The 19,980-nt window shown below is 41.9% G+C and overlaps 4 protein-coding genes across 6 annotated transcripts in view; all 4 read right to left on the bottom strand.

Moving 5' to 3' along the window:
• The window catches only part of si:dkey-44g17.6 (guanine nucleotide-binding protein G(I)/G(S)/G(O) subunit gamma-12), a 29,398-nt gene extending 22,512 nt beyond the window's left edge, over positions 1–6,886 (bottom strand). The window contains exon 1 of one of the 2 annotated variants that reach the window (XM_037115541.1): positions 6,633–6,886. The gene's annotated coding sequence lies outside the window, so the exon portion shown is untranslated. Of the gene's footprint in view, positions 1–6,609 lie in introns of both variants that reach the window. The other variant, XM_037115540.1, reaches the window with a different exon arrangement.
• A 1,328-nt stretch (positions 6,887–8,214) lies between these two features.
• Positions 8,215–12,249, bottom strand: LOC119028798 (protein wntless homolog). Its single transcript, XM_037115066.1, has 12 exons — positions 12,065–12,249; positions 11,637–11,900; positions 11,428–11,552; positions 11,188–11,343; positions 10,980–11,116; positions 10,339–10,507; positions 10,164–10,261; positions 10,011–10,074; positions 9,761–9,904; positions 9,573–9,656; positions 9,298–9,463; positions 8,215–9,194 (listed from the first exon to the last, which is right to left on the bottom strand). The coding sequence occupies exons 1-12, from the start codon at positions 12,168–12,170 to the stop codon at positions 9,094–9,096; spliced, it is 1,614 nt and encodes a 537-aa protein (XP_036970961.1). The 5' UTR covers positions 12,171–12,249; the 3' UTR covers positions 8,215–9,093.
• Positions 12,250–12,388: 139 nt separating this feature from the next.
• Positions 12,389–16,668, bottom strand: dr1 (down-regulator of transcription 1). Its single transcript, XM_037115070.1, has 3 exons — positions 15,754–16,668; positions 15,455–15,618; positions 12,389–13,687 (listed from the first exon to the last, which is right to left on the bottom strand). Exons 1-3 carry the CDS (start codon positions 15,983–15,985, stop codon positions 13,541–13,543), a joined length of 543 nt encoding a protein of 180 aa, XP_036970965.1. The 5' UTR covers positions 15,986–16,668; the 3' UTR covers positions 12,389–13,540.
• Positions 16,669–16,830: 162 nt separating this feature from the next.
• Positions 16,831–19,856, bottom strand: zgc:109982 (uncharacterized protein LOC553564 homolog). Of its 2 annotated transcripts, XM_037115068.1 has the most exons (6): positions 19,760–19,856; positions 18,827–18,988; positions 18,552–18,731; positions 18,365–18,458; positions 17,777–17,960; positions 16,831–17,682 (listed from the first exon to the last, which is right to left on the bottom strand). In XM_037115068.1, the coding sequence occupies exons 1-6, from the start codon at positions 19,854–19,856 to the stop codon at positions 17,443–17,445; spliced, it is 957 nt and encodes a 318-aa protein (XP_036970963.1). In that variant the 3' UTR covers positions 16,831–17,442. The 2 variants fall into 2 exon arrangements, with proteins under 2 accessions (XP_036970963.1, XP_036970962.1); XM_037115067.1 differs by lacking the exon at positions 19,760–19,856 and having other exon boundaries at positions 18,827–19,293.
• Positions 19,857–19,980: the final 124 nt, after the last annotated feature.

The raw sequence follows: 19,980 nt of genomic DNA on the forward strand, positions 1-19,980 counted from the left end.
AACAGCTTGGGTGTTTGTTTGTTTGGGAAAAATGGGAAAATTCCAGCATGTCGGAATTATTTTAATCTAAAGCAAAGGTGAAGGGGAGACAAATTGAAATGTGTGTACGCTGCACACAGAAAATAATACTAAACTGAGTAGAACTGCTGACTGAACACTCTGAGGTCTGTTAGTGCACAACGCTGAACCCAAACATGATTTATTATCTGTTGTGTTTCAGTTGCTAAGTAATCTCTTAACTTCCTTGTGTAGCTCATAATCTTCCATCCTGTCTGGTGTCACTGCGGGAGGCGGAGCGTCGCTGAGTGTTTCAGGTCAGTATAAACAATAATGAAGTCCAACGGGAACTTAACACCATATAATAACAGAACGTATGACTTAATTTTAAAGCTTCATAGAATGAGTATTTACAAATCTGAGCTGTGGATACAACAACACATACTTAAGACTCACTACCTGTGATGTCATCGGGACAATAACACCTTTTCCTCTCAGGTGAGAGACAGTGGCAGCATGAGTCTCATCACCAATGTCTATCCGCATCCTTCTGGTTATCATTCATTCATTCGTGCATCTTTTTAATGAAATAAACAATTTAATATGCAGGTATAGAACATTTACTAATATAGGACAAAGCTTGTGTTTGCGTCTCACGTATCGCTGTGTTGGTGTCGTTTCTGGAACACCATCATACTTAATGTGGTTCTGCTGTACTATCAGTTCGAAAAGAAACTAAGTCCACGTTTAAAACAAGCCGGTGTGACTGGATGGGTGAGTACTTTTAGTATGTTTTGGATTAGGCAACAAAGATGTTTGGTTAGGTTTAGGAAGAGATGGTTCGAGTTGTAACAGATCCTTTCACAACCCTGTTAGGACTGATAAACTCGTCCACTTGTGTATTTTTAATTCCCTCGTGCTTCGAGTAGCAGAACTATGACATTACAAAAACGTGATCAGTCAGTTGCAGTGACGGTCCTTGGACAACACTGGCAACACCAACACAGAGATATCAGATGGTGCTCAATTTTCATCCTGTTGTCATGGTGGAAGTGAATGATGAGGAAATTTTGTTTTTTTTTTCTTGTATATTAAATCACATGTGTCTCGCTTCATTAAAAACACAGAGATATCTATAGTACAACCCATCCAAAACAATTACATGAGTGCATACCTCACCCACAGCAACCAGCTCATCACTGGATGAGGGCACGAAGATCAGATAATTAAATCTAACGACTGTGGCTTTCAGGAGACTCGTTCCCCCCTGATGCTGCACAGATGCACCGCAGAGACCCGGAGCTGGTTTGTGTAATTGTGTCAGTTGAGCTGCACGTCATGTGGGACGTCTGCACAAAGCACACGTCTATAAATATCCCGCTGCAGCGATATGACGGCGTCCTGCAGTGTCAGTGTGATCACACACAGGATGACACCGGCCCGGTGACCTGGCTGCTGTCAGACGGGCCTGAGTGTCACTCTGCGGGGGGGGGAGATGACCCGGGAGCTGCGAGGACATCGGGGACAGGGAGAGCAGCGGTGAGGCAGCACTTTCTCCTCAGTCCTACACATCCAATCAAATGATTAACTGTTTAGAAAGAGATCATGCGGTGATACAGTTTTCAGTGAGTCTCAGGGGTTCTATCAAAGTTCATTTCAGAGTTTAAACCAACGCTGCACTGATTCATAGATCGTCTCCTGCCAAAGTTATGTAGGGAGAACGATTTGCAAAAAAATACCACATGTTGCTTATACCTGTTAAATCTCAATCAGAGATAGACGACCCAGTGCGTATGTGTGGCAGTCTGCTAACCCGCTAATAACAATGAGGAGAGCTGGAAGATTCATTTCATCTGTGCTTCGGCCAGGTTGCTATAGCAGCACTCTGCTATCTGACATCAGTATCCTGCTGCTGCCACACACATCTTTGCCTTTTATTCCCCAAAAAAAACTAGGAAACACCCTCAACCTCCACACTGTCCACCACCAGCTGCTGTGAATCCACTTCAGATGTTGTACCAATAAAACTGCTTTGTTTAAAGTTGTATTAAGGCTGTTTGTAACGTAACAAGAGGTCAAATAGAAGCAGAATAAGGACGGTCACACAGTCTTATTGTATGTGTATTTACATGCACTTCAGGTTTTAATACACATAATTTCATTTTCAAGAAAGCAGGATGTTATTGTTAACCTCATGCAGCTTCTCTGACTGAGTAAGTCACACACAGGTGGGGCTGCAACAGTTACTTTCATTACGAGTAAATCTGCAGATTATTTTCACGATTATTCAATTGTTTTGTCTGTATAAAATGCTATGCTATAATTTACTGTCATAAATGAGTGAGAGAAAAGTAATAAATCCCAGAACCTCAAAACTGTCTCACTTTGGAGGTTTACAGTTAAAACTAGTGATTATTTTCATTACAGATAATTAATTATAGATAACAGTTCATTTGTTTTTCAGGTCACTGATTAATTGTTATATAATATATATATGTCACAATTGCCAAAAAATTCCCTCAGCCCCCTACATTAATAGCTTGTCCTGACTTTCCAACAACAGTTTATAACTCAAATGTATCTATTGTGATATAAAAGCAACAATTCTTCATATTTGAGGAATAAGATGGAATAAGATCAGTTTCATTTTTGCAAACCATTTGTTTTTTCATTTTTGTGAATAATGCATGACTTAAAATATCAAACAAGTTGATGATTAAGATTTTCTCCAAGTACTTAACTGATGAATCTCATTTCTTTGGTCTAATATTGTCAGAATTTACAAAAAAAACAAAAAGGAGTTGATCTGACTCAGCAACTCATGGCTTTAAGAAAGGACGTAGAGATATTATGCTCAGTCACCGTCGGCTCACTGCCACGCTCGTTGTTCCATGTCGAATATGATTTCAGACATTACAGCCAAAACAACTCCTGGGGTCCATTGTGACAGCCTTCGTCACTTGTTGATAAGCAGTGATGCTTTGTGTGCTGAGCACAGACTCACATCTGTGACATACGCACTCGCGCTCGCTGAGTGAATAATACCTTCATCACTGGGATACGCTCCAGTGACGAGGCTGAGAGAGCTCTGACGTGTGTCAAACAGCAGGACATATTTCACATATCGCCGTGGACTAACAAGGCTCGAGGGCCGCCGGCTCCGCTGTGTTGACTGGAAGCATTCTCTGAAGGTCTTTGTGACCAGGCCAGTGACGCACACACCAGCTCCCTGGAGGCCGAGACGTGGAATTTGAGTCGAGGGACAGAAGCGGGAGGGGGAGGGGGAGGGGAGGGTCGACGCTCTCACGAGATTGAACCGCATTAAGGTCTGCAACCAGTGACTGTGGTGTAACCAGGCAACGCAGCCAAACCAACGTCAGCACCAGAAGCCCACTCAGGTAGAGTCACGCTGCCAGAAGCCATGTTACCGCTGAGAACATAAATCTCCCACAAACTGAAAAATAACCAGAGAAACAGTCTGGTATGCCTTTAAAAAACACTGTGACTCCTTCACTCTGTCTGGACTGTTTCACTCTCAAAGATTCTCATGATGGAGCTCAGTACAGATTCAGCTTGAAACATGACACGACACTCATGTATTATACCCAAGACTTAGAGGAGCAGATGTTTGAGAAACTTAAATACACACAAGTACAATTAATATGCACATTTGATACATAATTCAGGTCTTTATAGCAACTCAACAGCACACACTTGGTGTACTTCAGTTGGGTTATGCAAAAAGACAAACTACATTTGTTGTTTAAACCACTTAAAAGTACACACAGTTTAGAAATTTGGCCAATAAATGACATTGTGAGCAACGGCTGCAACATCCTTGAGGGCAACGTCAACTGAAGTCCACTTAAAGTGCCAGTTCTGACAAACCACCATCAGCCTCCGATCGTTAGTGACTGACAACAGTATGGAAATAATCCCAACAGAGGAAGATCTTTTGTTAAAGAGTGAAAAAATCTAAAGCTCCGTTTAGATAAACATTCATTTTATCGTCATAAAAAACATCCTGTATCCAAATCCTGCACAAAGTACGAACATCAGCTACATCAGAATGCCGTTTGTTGACTTCAGCTCAACATTAAATACAATCTCACCAACAAAGATGATTGGAAAACTTGAGTGCAACAATCTACAGCTGGATACTGGACAGAGTTCTGATTCGGACCAGCTCCTGTTCGGTTATAATAAACCCTTAACTCATTCAAGTAGATGTGAAAATACTGTGAGGGGAACTAAAAAGGAGGCAGACATCAGAGAATATGAGGGTAAAGAATAACGTGTAGAGCCAACGTATCTTCATATCTACCTGGGTAAGTGACCAAACCAGAGCTGGTGATTGGTAAGAAGCGTAACACAGATGGCGGTGGTGAGTTTTGTGAATGATGCTGATAAGACGACTGTGTGTCTGTGGACAGATGAATGGAGTCTGGTGGATTTGGCAAGAGCGACAGCAACTTCAAAAATCTGATGCAGGCTTTGGTGAGATAATTCATACGTGGGAGTCTTTTCCCAGAAAGAATGACGGATTGAAAGTTGTAGAAATTCGAGTTATCACTCGTGGCTTCTGCTGCAGTAATTACTGTCTGAGGAAGTAAAAAACAGGGCAGCGCGGTTCAGACAGCCAAATAATGACAATAAAAACAGTAGTTATATTATTTAATGGAGGCACCTGGATGTCAATCACTACATTTACAAAACGTAGCAGTCTGTGATAGAAGGAATTCAGACCTGGCAGTAACATTTGTCTCGACATGCAACGATCTAATCCCACGTCCTGCTCTATAAACAAATTGACACGTACATCACTGGGACAGACGGACAACAGGTTCTTTTTTTTTTTTTACACAACCAAGTACATCTTTAAAATTTGCCGAATTAACAAGAAGGCCCAAATAGTCCAAAATGTGTTGTAGAATGTGTTTCATAAAGCTTACAAAGTGTCTTCTTACTCAACAACTCACAAAATTGAGCAATTTTTAAAAGGGAGTCTGGGGACTTTCTGCACAACTGACCAAAAAGTTCCCTAGTTACTGTTTTAACCGGCTTCCAATCAATCTACAGAACCAGACAGAAGCTGCAACAGCCACTTAATGTTTCCGCTTAATGCCAAGTTTACAACAACCCATGAATGATTTGGAATTTGCTGTGTCTATTTTGCAAAGTTGGTTAAGTTTCTGCTAAATTTAACAGTGTTTAAGATTCAAAGGGGGTTAGTTGAGACAGTGTGGTCACACCACATGGAAATCAGACAGCGTGTAGGCTAATTTGTTATTCTGGCTGTTGTAGCCTCTTGTTTGCATTATGGAGGATGTCAGTTGTGTAGGCGGACCGTCAACATGTGTCTACACGCTGCTTAAAGAACGTGACCACACGCGGCCCAGACCGACTCCGAATGCAGTCTGAGTGATCGGATCACAAATGCTTGCTGAACGTGTCCTGAGGTGTTCACACCTGCACTCAGAGCTGTCCACGTGTGACCGGATCACTCTGGACACGTGGATATCTGGTCTGGACGGGGTCAGTGGCTCTTCTTTCTACTATTATCAGGATTCATTACATCATTCTCAGGTAATCGATCACTCGTTTGGATTACTACATCTGAAAACATCAGTGGAAAGTGTCCACAGCAGTTTCCATCGACCAGACGTGATGCTTCTAAATGCTTGTTGGGTCCAACCGACCAGTTCAGAACCTCCACGTCCTCAGTTTACTGTCACATGAGACAAAGACTCATATTAAATCACGGCACTGTGCGTTAGAAACACTTCACTTGTTTACTTTAAAATCAAACCAGCACATCTTGTTTGACGCAGACATACAACCTGAGGTGGCGGCAGTCAGCGTTGGACCAATAATTCCTGTCCAACCAACTTAAATATTGAGTTTCACGGTTTCTGCTGTGGTTCTGGTGTGATACTGTAAGTTCAAGTGTTTCCACGAATGAGTTAAACTCCTGAATCTGTCCTTACTTATCATTAGTGACTCAAGTATTTAAGTACAGTTCTGACACACGTGTACTTTACTTGAGTAATCCCATTTTATGCTTCTGTACCAGAACATTTCAACACAAAATTTGGGACTTTTTTTTTGACATTTTATACATAAAAAATGTGATATTCTTACATGTTAAGATACAATATCATACTTCTGATCTACCCAGTAACACAAAAAACTATTTCAAATTGGCTCCACAATGAATTACAACCATTAAAACACATTTCTATCTCATTTGCCTGACACTTATACACTTTAAACTTCTAAATAGGATAAAGGGACATGTTGTGTACTTCTTCTCAGAAATATACTCCCATGATGTGGCTGAGAATCAGGTCCTCTGCGCTGTGAACCAACCAGTGCCACAGGCAGCACATATCCACCAGTTAAACCACGCGTACAGATCCACCAGGCACCTGTCCACCTGATGAAAACAACATTCACGCTGCTTCTCTTCACACAAACCTCTTGTTCTGATCACAGTGATCGACAGTTTGTTTCTTTTTCTCTCCCTGCCGGTGTTAAAGCATCGCACAGCATTAATGTCCTCATATCATGTCACACAAAGATTATTCATGTAATCTCTGTGCTGAGACTCACCTGGCCTCTCAGATCCGACTCACTTGTTGTTGCTGTTTCGTTCCTTTTATCAGAGTCCAGCCATGAACGACACGCCGCCCGAGGAGCTCGTTTCATTCAGACACGCAGTTTTTTTGGTTTTGGGTTGTTGGTTTTTTGTTTTTTTTTAACTCGTCGCTGTGTCGAGAGAAAAAAAGAAGTTTGACGACGCAGAAAGTGAACATGGAGCCGCGTCGGTGTGCAGCTCAGCGTCAGGAGGACTCAGACATCTGCTGCTGAGCCGCCGGGCTGCACTCTTTATCTGCCTGCAGGCTGAGAGGAGGCAGCAGCGCCCCCTGTCGGCGCCACGTCACACTGCACCCACACCTGCGTTGTTTGTTTGTTTGTTTGTTTGTTTGTTTTGAGAATTTCAAGCTGTATAAAGACACAAATATTCACGTTCCATCTTCAACACATACAAAACAAAACAAAGAAGAAGAAGAAGAAGAAATAACACATTTTAGAGGTCTGCTAAATAAAATAAAAAATTAAAAACCTGTCTTTTTTCTCTTGCACCTCATGTTGCACTTAACTCGACATTTAATTTGATCCACCTCAATATTTTTATTGTATTTTATCTCATAACTACTAAGCATTTTATTGTATACAGTATTCTATTGTTAGGAATTGTTGTTGCATATAATAAATAGTACTTTATTGTTTCTTATTGCATCTATGATTGCCCTTGTATATATTTTTATTGTTTTTGTTCTGAATGTACCTGCTGCTATGATGACTGAATTTCTCCACAGGGATTAATAAAGCTATCTATCTATCTATCTATCTATCTATCTATCTATCTATCTGGAGAAAATTTGACATTTCTAAATTGTCATCTTCTGTTTATTTTCAGTTTTAAGTTTTCAATAGAAGCCGAATACGTTTTAAATCTGTATCTTAAAATAAAACAAATGTGACAGGAGGACAGCCATTCAAGCCACCTCATTTTGTGAATGTAAATAATGATAAAATTAATTTAATCTGCGAGGTAAATTGGATTGAAAGATGAATGAAAAAATCAATCTTTGTGAGAGTGACATCTTTTTTTTTTTTTAAAAGCAAAGTCTGAAAAGTATTTTCTGTAACTTGACATTCTAACTCTCATAATCAGAAAAAAGGACATCAGTTGTTTACAAACCGACAAATATTATCTTTTACAGTGACGTACCGATGTGCAATAAAGACAAATAAGTCTTTTTTGTTTTTTTTCATGTCTCAGTAAAAGAAGCACAGCTGTAAACACGACATTCAGTTTCAGCATCCTGGTATCGGTGGTGCTGACTCACCGTCCCTCCGTCTTACTGGAACACTGGAACAGACCGTCGTGTTAATGTTATTAGGAGCAGCTGTGTTTTTCCTTCTGTGGAAAGGACGGTAAGGATATCAGCTGTAGCTTTTCCTTTAGGAAATCATAACTGGAATCAAAGTGGGAGCCAGGAAGCCAAAACCAACATGCTGCCTGATATCACAGCACAGCAAGAGGTGGAATCATCTCTGAAAGCTGCTGAAATAATGAGAGATATTGAACATAAAAGGGCTTCTGAAGTACTGAGATACAAAGATGTGATTAATGAACAGTAAATGAAGTCTTGCAGAGCCACACAGGGTTTTTTTTTTATTTCAGGTATTCTGGCTGATCAGACCTCCGCTCAGATTAAAGCTCGGTGGAGTTACGCTGGTAATTATTTACAATTTCATATGAAGTTTCTATAATCAGAGAAACAGTAAGAAAGGTGACAATGAACTCTCAAAGTTTAAACAAGCCAAACAATTCAAAGTCTGTGAAGTGTGTGTGGGTTTAATCTTAAAAGGATCTGATGCTTAATCCTTTTAAAAGAGATTCTCCATCACTAAGTTACTTTATTTGTATAATGCTTTAAATTTCTCCAAAATTACAACTCTTTAATTAAACATTTCAACAGCCATTAGTGACACATTGTACAGCAAAATATCAATAAAAAAACAAATGTTTGACTGTGTTGGAGTGTTTACAATGACATCATTGTCTCACAGTCTTTCACTTTGCTCCAAGCTTAAGACAAAAATCTAAAATGAAACACTGTCTCTGGTAGCAGACTCAGGTTTTGGAGCGCCGGGGGCACACGTTTTATTGATGGGCCCTCTTAACCTCTGTTCCGCCTCTTTGTCATCATACTTAGGTTGCTGTTATGTAAGTTTATAGTGTGCTATAATTAGCAATAAATCTTCCCATCTTAACAAACAGTTACATAAAGTGAGCATGGTGCATTCAGGGCCCAAGGTGTGGTGGGGCCAGGTGGAGGTTTCAGTGTTATTCTAGCAGCTTTACATCTTCCTGTAACTTTCACTTTGCCCTAACATCTATGTTTAACATCACACTGACTTCACTGCTATTTATATGTTACTTTTTTCTCGACAGTTTACAGAAACGTAACGCTACCTGCTCAGAAACAACAATCTATTTCTAAACGATCTTGTTCCCGACAGTCACTCTTCAGCCACCTTCCCGGTGACCCTGTAGGTCTCTGTCGGGCCCAGCGCTCCACACGTCAGACGGCTCTCTTGGCTTTCCGGCCTCACCAGCGTATCTGTCAGCAGAGAACACAACCTCAGAAAAACATCCGCTGTTACGGAACATGTCGGATGCCTTCATTTGTTTGCATTCGATTATGAAGTCGGGATGTGACCGACCTGTTTGTAGACTGTCTGCTGACTTGTTCCTGTTGCATTTGTGGGAGGGAGCGTAGAGGAAGATGATGGTGAAGACGTACAGGTTCCACATGCCGAACACCCCCGTGAGAAAAGCACTGTGGACCTGGAGAGTGTAGTCTCCGCAGTGCCAGTGGCCTTCACTGACCTGGTGAAAAATAAGAAAAGTTGGGATATTTTTATCAGAGCCTAAACATGATGATCATAAAACCAGCAGTCAGGATTCACATGTCGATCAATAGCAGGGAAATACTGACTTGATTTAATATAAAGGAGACGACAGTCATGGCTGCACATACAAGAGTCACCAGCATCAAAAACTTGAACCTGAAGATGATACCCTGAAAAACATCCAGAACATACTTCATTGTATAAATAGTTATTCTTTCTCCCAATATTTCACTTTTCACTTGTGATTCAGACATTAAAAAAAAACAAATCAAACCTTATAACGCAGTCTTCTGGCCTCTGGCATCGCAGGAAGCTGCTGTAATTTCCCACCGATGTTCCTGAACACACAAAGCACCATGGCACACAGGGAGAGAAAGTACAGACTGACAGAGATCCCTGCCACAATAATGAAGGTAATCTGTGATGTCAGTCAAGGAAAAAAGCAAAGACACCCACATGTAAAGTGTGTTCTTCTCAGGCAAGATTATATGTTTTATAAAACAGTATAAATATCTGAAGGATACGGCAACCTTTGTCCTAATTTCTGACGCCCAAACGCTGTAGAAGGGGTTGGCCAAATGAATCCCCCTTTATAAAGAATAAAGAACATTCAAATTTAAAAGAAAAGATACAACAATAACATAAAAAATGTTTTATCAAAGCAGCTGTGTCGTTACCTTTCACTCAGGTCAAATATGAGGAGCACAGAAGAGCAGAACACCACCAGCCCGACCTGCCACCAGTACGCTGACAGACGATTCCTCTGACTTTGGTCCTGAAGGGTTTGTTGTTGAGTAAATTTAATGATGAATGTATGGAGAAATGGGGGGGAAAGTAGAAAAAGGTGCTGACCATGAGGTGTTCGCCACAGAAGATGATCCAGAAACAGAAGAGCGTTGAGTAGAAGACGCCTTGTTGAACGTCCTCAAACAGCAGCATCCACTTCCACTCAAAGCCCAGGGAGAGCCACTCCAAGGGTGCGTTCAGGAGCGTCATGGAGACACCCAGAGCAAAAATCACCCTGTACAAGTCGAGCACATACCGTAGTGACTTACACTTAAAAAAAAAAAAAAAAACTGGCTCTTACAAGACCAGCAACTTTGCGCTGCAGGCACAGTTTTGACCTGGTTCCAGCAGGCAGATCTTGCACTTTGGATCGAGCATTTTTTCATTTCCCCCTGAAGCCCTGTGTACCTCTTAAAAGCACAACAGGAGGTTGTGAAGTGCGTTTGGCTTTTTAGTTCCAACTAAAGAGAAATGGAGCTGTGTTGTATAACTTCACTCTACTTTCAAACAAAGAAGCATTAAAACGTCTAAAGCCTGTAAAGATGCACAGATGTATCCATGTATTATTATAAACTGATCATAACTTATTTAATATTGAACATTTCAGGGCTTTTATATGCTTGTGGCTAAACATTGCTGGTGTTATTAAAGGGAAGCAGTTATTGGTTGGATGGATACATTAAGCTGCTCTTCGTCTCGACACAAACCTTTCCAAAAGGACTGGAGGTCTTGCCATGAGGCCGATCCGGTGCCAGTACCAAACCGTCGCCCCAAATATCCAGGGACTGTACGCAGTCTTCATGCTGATCCACACTTTAGTGAAGCCTCCATTCTGGTGGATGCCCTAAAGAGAGGAGGGACTTTAAACAGACACACAGCCTTGAAGTTAAATTAAATCTGAAGAACTGCACTCACCACTATTTGGATGTCCTTTATTTCTCCAATGCCGGTGTTCACCGTGTCATTCACAGGCAAGCGCAGGTTAATCAAAAAATATTTGTGCGCCACACTTCCCAGTTCCATGAACGGCACGGGGTCACAGTGATAAAAGCGGCCTTCATTTTCATATGTCTGCAAATGTACGGACCGTTATCAGTCAAGAAACATCTGATATCTGTTTATTTGCATGTGTTAGATGCTGTCACGCAGGTTTACCTTGGGGACTGCAAACGTGCATCTGAGAGGTCTTTGCTCCACTGAGTGAAACTTTGTGGTCCACTCAGATTTTAAATCATCCCTGTAGGCCAGGCCAGCATCGATAGTGATGGTAACATCATCTTCTACACAGACAAGGGACACGATTCAGTTCATTAAGATTATATACTGCATTATATTCATACTTCTGATGAGGACTCGGCTCTTACCGATCTGATTGATCATTTTGAATGCGATGTCGAACTGCAGCACAGCCAGCATGTACTGAAACCAGGGGCTCATCTGTTTGTTGGGAAGAGGTATGTGCACAGCAAAAACAATGTCGTTGGCGTCTAGCATTTTGGCCAGAGGCTCATCGAAACTGCGGACCTGCTGGCAGCGATTTGATCCCCACGGCACGAGCCAGTCGCGTGCCCTGTGGCGATTAATGCATTTGGTAGCCAAGTAGCGAATGGCACTGGTTGGATTGGGAGCTACAGCAAAAAGAGGGGAATAATCAAATCAGAGGCGTGTGGTTTGAGTTATATCCTGTGAAGTACTGACAGAATGAAGCTCTCTCTTATCACACAAGCCAGTTCGAATTAACAGACAATAATTAACAATTACACAAAGCAATAAAAAAAATCTGTCTACTTACCAATAAATGCTCCAACCATGATGGAAAGAATTTGGAAAACAAGAATAAAGAAAGCCAAGAAAGCCAGTTTCTTAGTGCTCATATTCTCTATGATAGCTCCCGCCATTTTTATAAGATGATCTGGAACTGTCACACTCAAGACTACGAGCCCGTGTTCCCAGTGAGGTAAAGTGCTCCTCCGCCGCTAACACACATCTGAGACTCCCACGAGTAAGAAATCAGTGTTCAGCAGAGAGAGTGCAGGAGGGGGTGGGGGTGTGTTCAGATTCTGAACAATAATTTGGTAAAAAAAAAAACAAAACAAAACAAAACAAAACCGCTGTCTATAAAACATGATTCCTTTATTGCTTAAAGAATACAACGTTGTAGCATAGGCGAGTGAATGTGTGTCACAACTAGGTTACTTGTCTTTACACTGAGGTTTGACCACAGTCACAATGCAAATGTTTGATACTGCACCCGAGTTGGGGGGGATAAGGGGAAATAACAAATTCAGCCTGGATATCAAAGCATCTTACAAAGTCAAAGGTTAATAATCCTTAACATTGTTTACACTGACCTGGCGTCAGCGACGAGAATCACAGTAGCACCTACACCTTTAAAAACAAGAAGGAAAAAACAAAACAAAACACTAACTGAGCTGTTAGTCGGTCATCGATCTTTGGTTCTATGAGACAAAAATATTCTGTTTCTGAAAGGTGTGGCTAATTATCAATACTGTGTGTGGTTCAAGGGAGAAAGAAAAATTCAACATAAAGTATCTGAAGGTGCTAAAATCAAACAAAATGTCAATTTATTCCTATACTTAAACAAAAAAAATTCCAATATTCAACACCCCCCCCCCCAACAAGATCTTGTGTTGAACAAATATACCAGTGGCGGGGGGCGGGGCGTGTAAAGAAAATATTCTCTGTAAAAATGACCATCAAAACCACAAGAAAGGAGAAATCCACTGCTCTGAAGTTATTCTAGAGCAGTTCTCCTAAACCACCGAAAGTGATCTAGTACAACGGATAACAGAAGCTATCTGGTGCAGTACCTGAAGGAGCGAACACTTGCTGCGTTATCACCAAAAATTCACTGACATATCCAAGGCAGTGTCTGCCTTCGGTGTGTCCACATTACATCACATCCAGAAAATCTACAAAATTACTCACAACATAATGTCAAGACATAATTCAACAGAAGCAACCGTGGAGGGGAAAAAAAGGGGGGGGTGGGAATAAGAGATTAATCAAAAAACTTCACTAACAGCCTCTCAATCCAAATCGTTTTCAGGTACTGGTATCAGAATGTGTGGCTCTCTTGAAATCCCCCTTCATCTCTCTCTTCACTGTCCATTCCAATGTGCATTTCTCATGTTACACTGATGTAATACCAGCGGTCTCATGTCTCTGACGATGACCGCACTGGGAGATTTGTGCGCCAACACTATCCCAGGAGGGGATTCGGACAAGGTGAACGTCATCCCGGGTATCACATGTCATCCTCTTCGTCTTCGTCCTGAGAGGAACCGGCCTGCTGGGCGGCGCTGGCAGATGCTGCTGCCATCTGTGCCTGTTGGGCGGCCTGCTGCATCTGTAGCCACTCCTGCTGGGCGAGCTCCGCCTGCTGCTGCCGCGCCTGCAGCAACACAGACCAACCAAAACAGAGACGTGAGACAACTGAAGAACTTGTTGGGCGATTACAAAAGGATTGCTGATTATGAGATCTGATGTCAAATATCATGAGACAAATTATGTCATTAGATATGAGAAAAATTATCACGATACACAACTGAGGCTGAAGGATATTTTACATTACATGCTGCAAGAACTGATTATGGTCCTGCTGCCAGTTTCCTCGTGTAAGTGCTAAATGAAAGTGCCATGCATTATCAGATTGATAACTTTATCCAAATTTTTAATGTGGATAAAGTAGACTTGTGTTTTCAGGTGCCAAAAAACTTCAGTATGTTCAACTGTGACACAGAGGGAGATATATTTAGTGGAGCTCCATGAACTTAACCACATGGTGTTTATAATTTTTTTCTTAAAGCATGTCCCAAATTAATCTATATTTACATTGTACATTCCATATATTGTACAGTAACTAACCCTAACCTGTTATAAGACTTACACATCCATCTGCAACCTTGAGTGGCTGCACTCCTTTTAGTATCTTTTGCCCTCATTACACTGTCATTAGACCTGTAGTTTATTTCCTGTAATGTAGTTGCCTATTAATCGTGACATTGAATTTTTAAATGTGTGCCTCCTTTACTATTTGTACACATACCTGCAATGTGTAACTACAAGTGGAAACTCTGAGGGCAACAGATGTGCTTATAGAAATGCAGCACAGTGGCTGCACAGATATTTCGTATGTGAGACAAAGTCTCTCCCTTTCTTTTTACTATGCACACAAATAACAATGTACATTTGTAGAGGGCTACACTCATTTGAAAGGCAAATTGGAAAATGGAAAATTACTTTTTTAACTCCACTCACCACAGTAATTGTCTCAAACTGCAATGGACTTACGTGATACTTGTCTACTCATTCAACCCATTTAGCAGCAATGATTTGCGCTGTCTAGTTCATACATTTTCTCAATTACATGTTTGTGTATTTTCAAACTGGGAAGGAATCTCTGTGTCTTTGCATTTTGTTTTGGATTACAGTCTACAGTCTGTCACTAAAGGTGCTTGTAACATCTCAACTGTGGCTGTGACTTACAACTGAACATTGAGGCCACTCGCAGAAAAAGATATTAATTGTTCTGCATCCAGTGTATTAATTCATTTAGTCTATAACTGAGGCATGAAAACAGATAGAAATGGCTACTGAAATGGCCTTCATTCTCCCAGGAGGTTTTATTTTACGAAGGTTAAAGTGAGTTTTATACTCAACATTAACTCAATAACGAACACTTACTTAAACTGAAGATGAACCCAAAACTGTACTCTTACAAATGTGAAATGTCTGTTTTTGTAGAAGAAATCAAACTAATTTAAATATTAACAATACCGTAATAATACCAAACTTTATTCCATTACTGAATAAATAAGCTGTTCTCTGATGAAAAAAAGGTCCTCAGAACACTGCTTTACGGTAGAAAGGTGGCAGGGTCCGCCAAATGTGAACACAGTGAAACAGGATGACACCCTGCCACCTTTCTAGCTCAAAACAGTGTTCTGGGGACCTTGTTTTCTTCAGAGAACAGCTTGAGAAAAACCCAAAACTACATAGTGCTCCTTTAAAAAGTACACCACATGTTGCTTAATGACTTGTGTTGCAATACTAAAATGTTACTGCAGGTCCTGATACTATCACATTCACGGCCTTTCACCTCACACAGAAATGTCAAGATGAGTTTGGACTTCTTTATTTTTTTCCTCCCTTCTCCTACCTTGGCAAACAATTCCTGCTGTTGTCTGAGCAGCTCTTCCTCCGGGATGCCCAGGTTCTCCAGTCGAGAGCTCGCCTTCCTCCTCTTCAGGGCGACAGTTTTACACTCCTGCAGCACGTCTTTCACCTCAGTGATGTACGATGCGAAACCGAGGCTCTCTAGGGCTGTGGTGTGAAAGCGAAATAATTAACTCTCTGTGGTTTTCACATTCTTGGCAGGGGAGATGGACACACCCCCAACTTGCAATATCCCTCAAAACACCGGTCCCTGAGTAAAGACGGAGCAAAACCAGGACTCACCGTTGATGACATGCTCCGGAGATATGGTCTTTTTGTCGGACTTGTTGCATATTTCATTGGCTTCTGAGGATATGAGGTGGATGAACTCCGTGCAGCAGTTAACCACAAGCTCCCTGGCGTCGTTAGCCACTCGCACGTTGGGGAGAGTTTCTTTTATCATCTTGTTGATAGCTGCTCTGGGGATGGTGAGGTCGTCGTCGTTTCCAGAGGAAGAAGCCATCGTGGCAGGCATATATGACCACAATCCAAAACAAATGATGGGGAGGGAGGAAAAGGAAGAAAAAAAAAGTCTCCGTTCCCTGACTGGGTGGTGAAAAAACAGACACACCTTCTCGAGTTGATGTAGTTAACGTTTACTCACCCAGTTTCCAAACAACACCAACTTAAATCTCACCCCAAAAAATGACGTTTCCTCAATGTGAGCCGTTGGTGTTAGCCCTGCTAACTAAGCTAACAGCGTTTAGACGTGTTAAAACAAAAAAACAAAAAAAACGAGGTGCTGTGTCTGCAGTCCACCGCCTCTACACTGAAATGTTACGTTTAATGAGATGTCCGAGAAACGCTTAAGCACAAACAACAACAAAAACAACAACACACAAAACCGTCAATACTGGGGAAATTATGCTCGGCTAGCTAGCTAACAAGCTAGCTAGTAGCTGTGGTCCCTGTCGCAAGCGAGCCGCAACCCAGAAGACAAGTGAGAGCGGAGCTCGAGAGCATGGCTAAAGCTAGGCTAACAATGAACTGCCCCGGACTTAAGTGGCCCAAATAGTTTGACTGGAGTCGAACAAAGTCGCCACAACACCGCAGGTTATACCTTCATGCGTCGACAACGAGAGCCCAACATGTCAAACAATCTTAAAGGCACTTTAAATGCATTTTATAATAGTATATGATGTGTAGCATTAGCTTAAATATGTGCGGATACAGCGTCAAGCCGATAAACCGGAAATGACGTCAACGGGGGGGTGTTTGAGGCGGCACTGCTCGTGCGTACCGCCGCCTGCTGTTCATACAGAGAATTACACATTTCTGTTTGTTTTCTCTTTTATTATGAGTTTATTTTTATCCTGTTCTTCTGTTTTAATGTTCTAATGTTTTTGTTTTTTTTTGTGAACAGGGTCCTCAGGGAGTCCGCGCGGTGTGAGGCTCAGAGCAAACAGCTGAATCCCAGATTAGGCCCGGTGTGAACAGCCCACATAATCCAGTCCCTCAAACATAATATCCCAGGCTGGTGTCATAACTGGTTTTGCAAAATCAGGCATATCTTTATTGGTCTCTTTTAAAAAAAATGTTTTAAAGAATGCAGTGAGAAAAACACAAATCAACCCCTCAACGACCTGGATCATCTGAATGCTTCCTTTGATGCACTGGTTTAGTTGCTGCCCTTCATAGTTTTGCTTACCACGCTACTTATACATATTGTGTAATATGGAGCTTGGAGGCTTAACGAATTAAGAGAGTTATGGTAGTCAGCTGAATGTGTCAGGGTGGTCTGTGGTTTAAAACCAGCGGGAGGAGCTCACATAAAAACAGACTGCATTGTCACAGTTATCTAGTTTTTATTTTTTTATTTGTTCACAGTAACCACTGTGTCATCACAAAGGAGCCCGACAGCTAAAAATGCTACAGCTACAAGAAATCTATACATGGATGAATATATCCCTCCAAAAAGATGAGTGTGGACTCTTATGAGCTGGCTTTGTCCTTTTCCAAGGTGAAGCTCTTCCGACTTCTCCAGCGCAGCAGTTTGAGGAAGTTCAGACTGGCGTTGAAGACCTTGTCGTGCTCGAACACCATTTTGTAAAAGGTGTCAATCGGGAGGTCGCCGTTGGGGTCGGCGTATTTGAGCGTGGTCATGGGGGTGTAAAGCGTGTTTGTCTGATGGCGGAAAGGGGGGTCGTCCATGGTGATGATCTTGAGAGTGTGCTAGGAGGAGAAGCACAGGACAAACGTGAACTTAAATCGGTTCAGAACATTTGTAGATCACTTGATCTTAGAGCTTTCAGGAGAAGACAGTAACCTCTGCTATGTCCTCAGGTGTCTGTCCCAGTGTTTCAAAGATCTGATTGTAGTTCTTCAGGTAGATGTTGGTGAACATGTCCGCAGTCACTTTGTCAGCTTTGCTGAGATCAGTCTTCAAGCCCTCCTCGTAGACTTTACGCTCGAACTCTGTTATCACTGGCCCGGGCTCTATCAGACTGATACTGAGGGAAGACAAGAGGAGAAGTACAAACAAACATAATCTTGTTATGTTAAAACGTAACTGAATGCTACAAAGCTAATTCTAAATGTAGTCTCGTATTGGACACCGCCCTGCAGAGCTATCCCTTTAATACTGGGTTACGTAATGACACTGTGTTGGCACTTGCCTCAGACCAGGGTGCGCTATGGTTGTTTCCACCATGACTTATTTTGGCTGACATATTTTGGTGGTTACGATTGTGCAATCTGAGTGTGCAAGATGTTTCAGACAGAGATAAGCGTTCTGCAGGTATGTTCATGTAAAGCTCTGTTGTTGTTTCTGTCGCTGAGCTTTTGAGATCACAGTTCGAATCTCACTGAGAAAACCAGCACGACACGAAATGACCGGGAAGAATCAGTTTCTTACTTGAGATTAAACCTCAGGGCTTGTACCGCCAAACTTTCACAAAAGCCTTCCACTGCAAACTTGGATGCTGCGTAGATGTCATTGAATAAAATTCCTGAAAAAGCAGAGGAGAGTGAGACATCGTTAAAACAGTGTGTAGACACTATAAACAAATGCTGTCATGATGAGCAGATGTTTCCGCCCTCACCCTGGATGCCCATGACGCTGCTGATAACCACAATATGGCCCCTTTTCCTCCTCTTCATGTCAGGAAGGATTTCCTTCAGCAACCGCACAAGCCCGAAGAAGTTGGTGTCCATCACAGTCTTCATCTCGTCAATGGACTGACACTCGATGGGTCCAATCAGACCCATCCCAGCATTACTTACTGCGAGAGGAAGTCAAGCATGACAGGATTTGTTACACAAAATGTGCATATTTGCAGAACCAATAGCTCCACTTGCCGAATTGGTTTGGACTTACTGAGAATGTCCACCCTGCGCTCAGGCAGGCTGTCCACACAGGCTTTGATGGAGTCCTCATCACATACATCCAGCTGCTTGATCTCCAGGGTCCTGCCCAGAGCCCGACCCGCTGCCTCGACCAGCGCCTCGCCCTTACTGAGGTTCCTCATGGTGGCGTACACTACAACCAACACATTCAACGATTCATTTTGGGTTTTGTTGCTCAGCGCCGTCAAAGAAACGGCAGCTGTTGAACTGAAAGTGCAGCATCTCTTCTGGAAGCAGTGTCTCAGTCGCTCAGGATAATCTGCAGACATTTACGTTTGCTGTGTTGGAACTTTCTGTTTTTATGTTACAACATTGTGTTTCTATATGTGGGGTGACAGATTTCACGTCTACAGATGTTAAAACACTGTCTCAAACTCTTGTCTCCGGCTCGGCAGCCCTTTTACCCAGCAGCCACACCACCACCGTCCTCCTGTTGTATTTGTGGTTTGCAGAAACATTTAACACCAGAATTTTACTCTGAACACGCCTGTTATTGTTCTGTTAGTGTTAGATATTCTTCACTTCACAGCCATATAATGACTGACATAATAGAAGTATTAGAACTTACCTGTGTGGCCTCAATCTTGAATATTCACCATTATTATTCATTATTAACAAAGTTTAGACACTTTACTTCTTAATATCTCAAATATGTCTGTGTTGAATTGGTGTAGCTAATGATAAAAAACCTCATAAAGAGGTGCATTTACATTTTAAAATGTTGTACTATATCAAAAGTAACATATAAATTGCACATATAGACTTTGTACGTCGTGATCACTGCATCTAGCCTGTGTTTGAACTAAGAGCTGCTAACTTTGCAATAACGTAACACATCCAGTATTACGGTTATCACTAATGGCAAAGTGTACAATAAGCTTTTTTCAAAATATGAAAAATTTACCCATGAATCTCTTCCTCTCATCTTTTGCGATGCGGGCAGCCAGGGCGAGGCCGATCCCCGAGGAGCATCCTGTGATGAGGACCACCTTCTGGCTCATTGTGCCCGCTCAGTGTTTGTCTCGCAGATCCAGAGAGCGAAAAGAAGGAAACAAAAGATGTGTGTTCGTAGAGGTGGACAGACGACGTGGAGGCACTTTTATAGCCCGCTCCTTAATCCACAGG

Source organism: Acanthopagrus latus, chromosome 11, assembly GCF_904848185.1.
Source record: "Acanthopagrus latus isolate v.2019 chromosome 11, fAcaLat1.1, whole genome shotgun sequence".
Lineage (NCBI taxonomy): Eukaryota > Metazoa > Chordata > Actinopteri > Spariformes > Sparidae > Acanthopagrus > Acanthopagrus latus.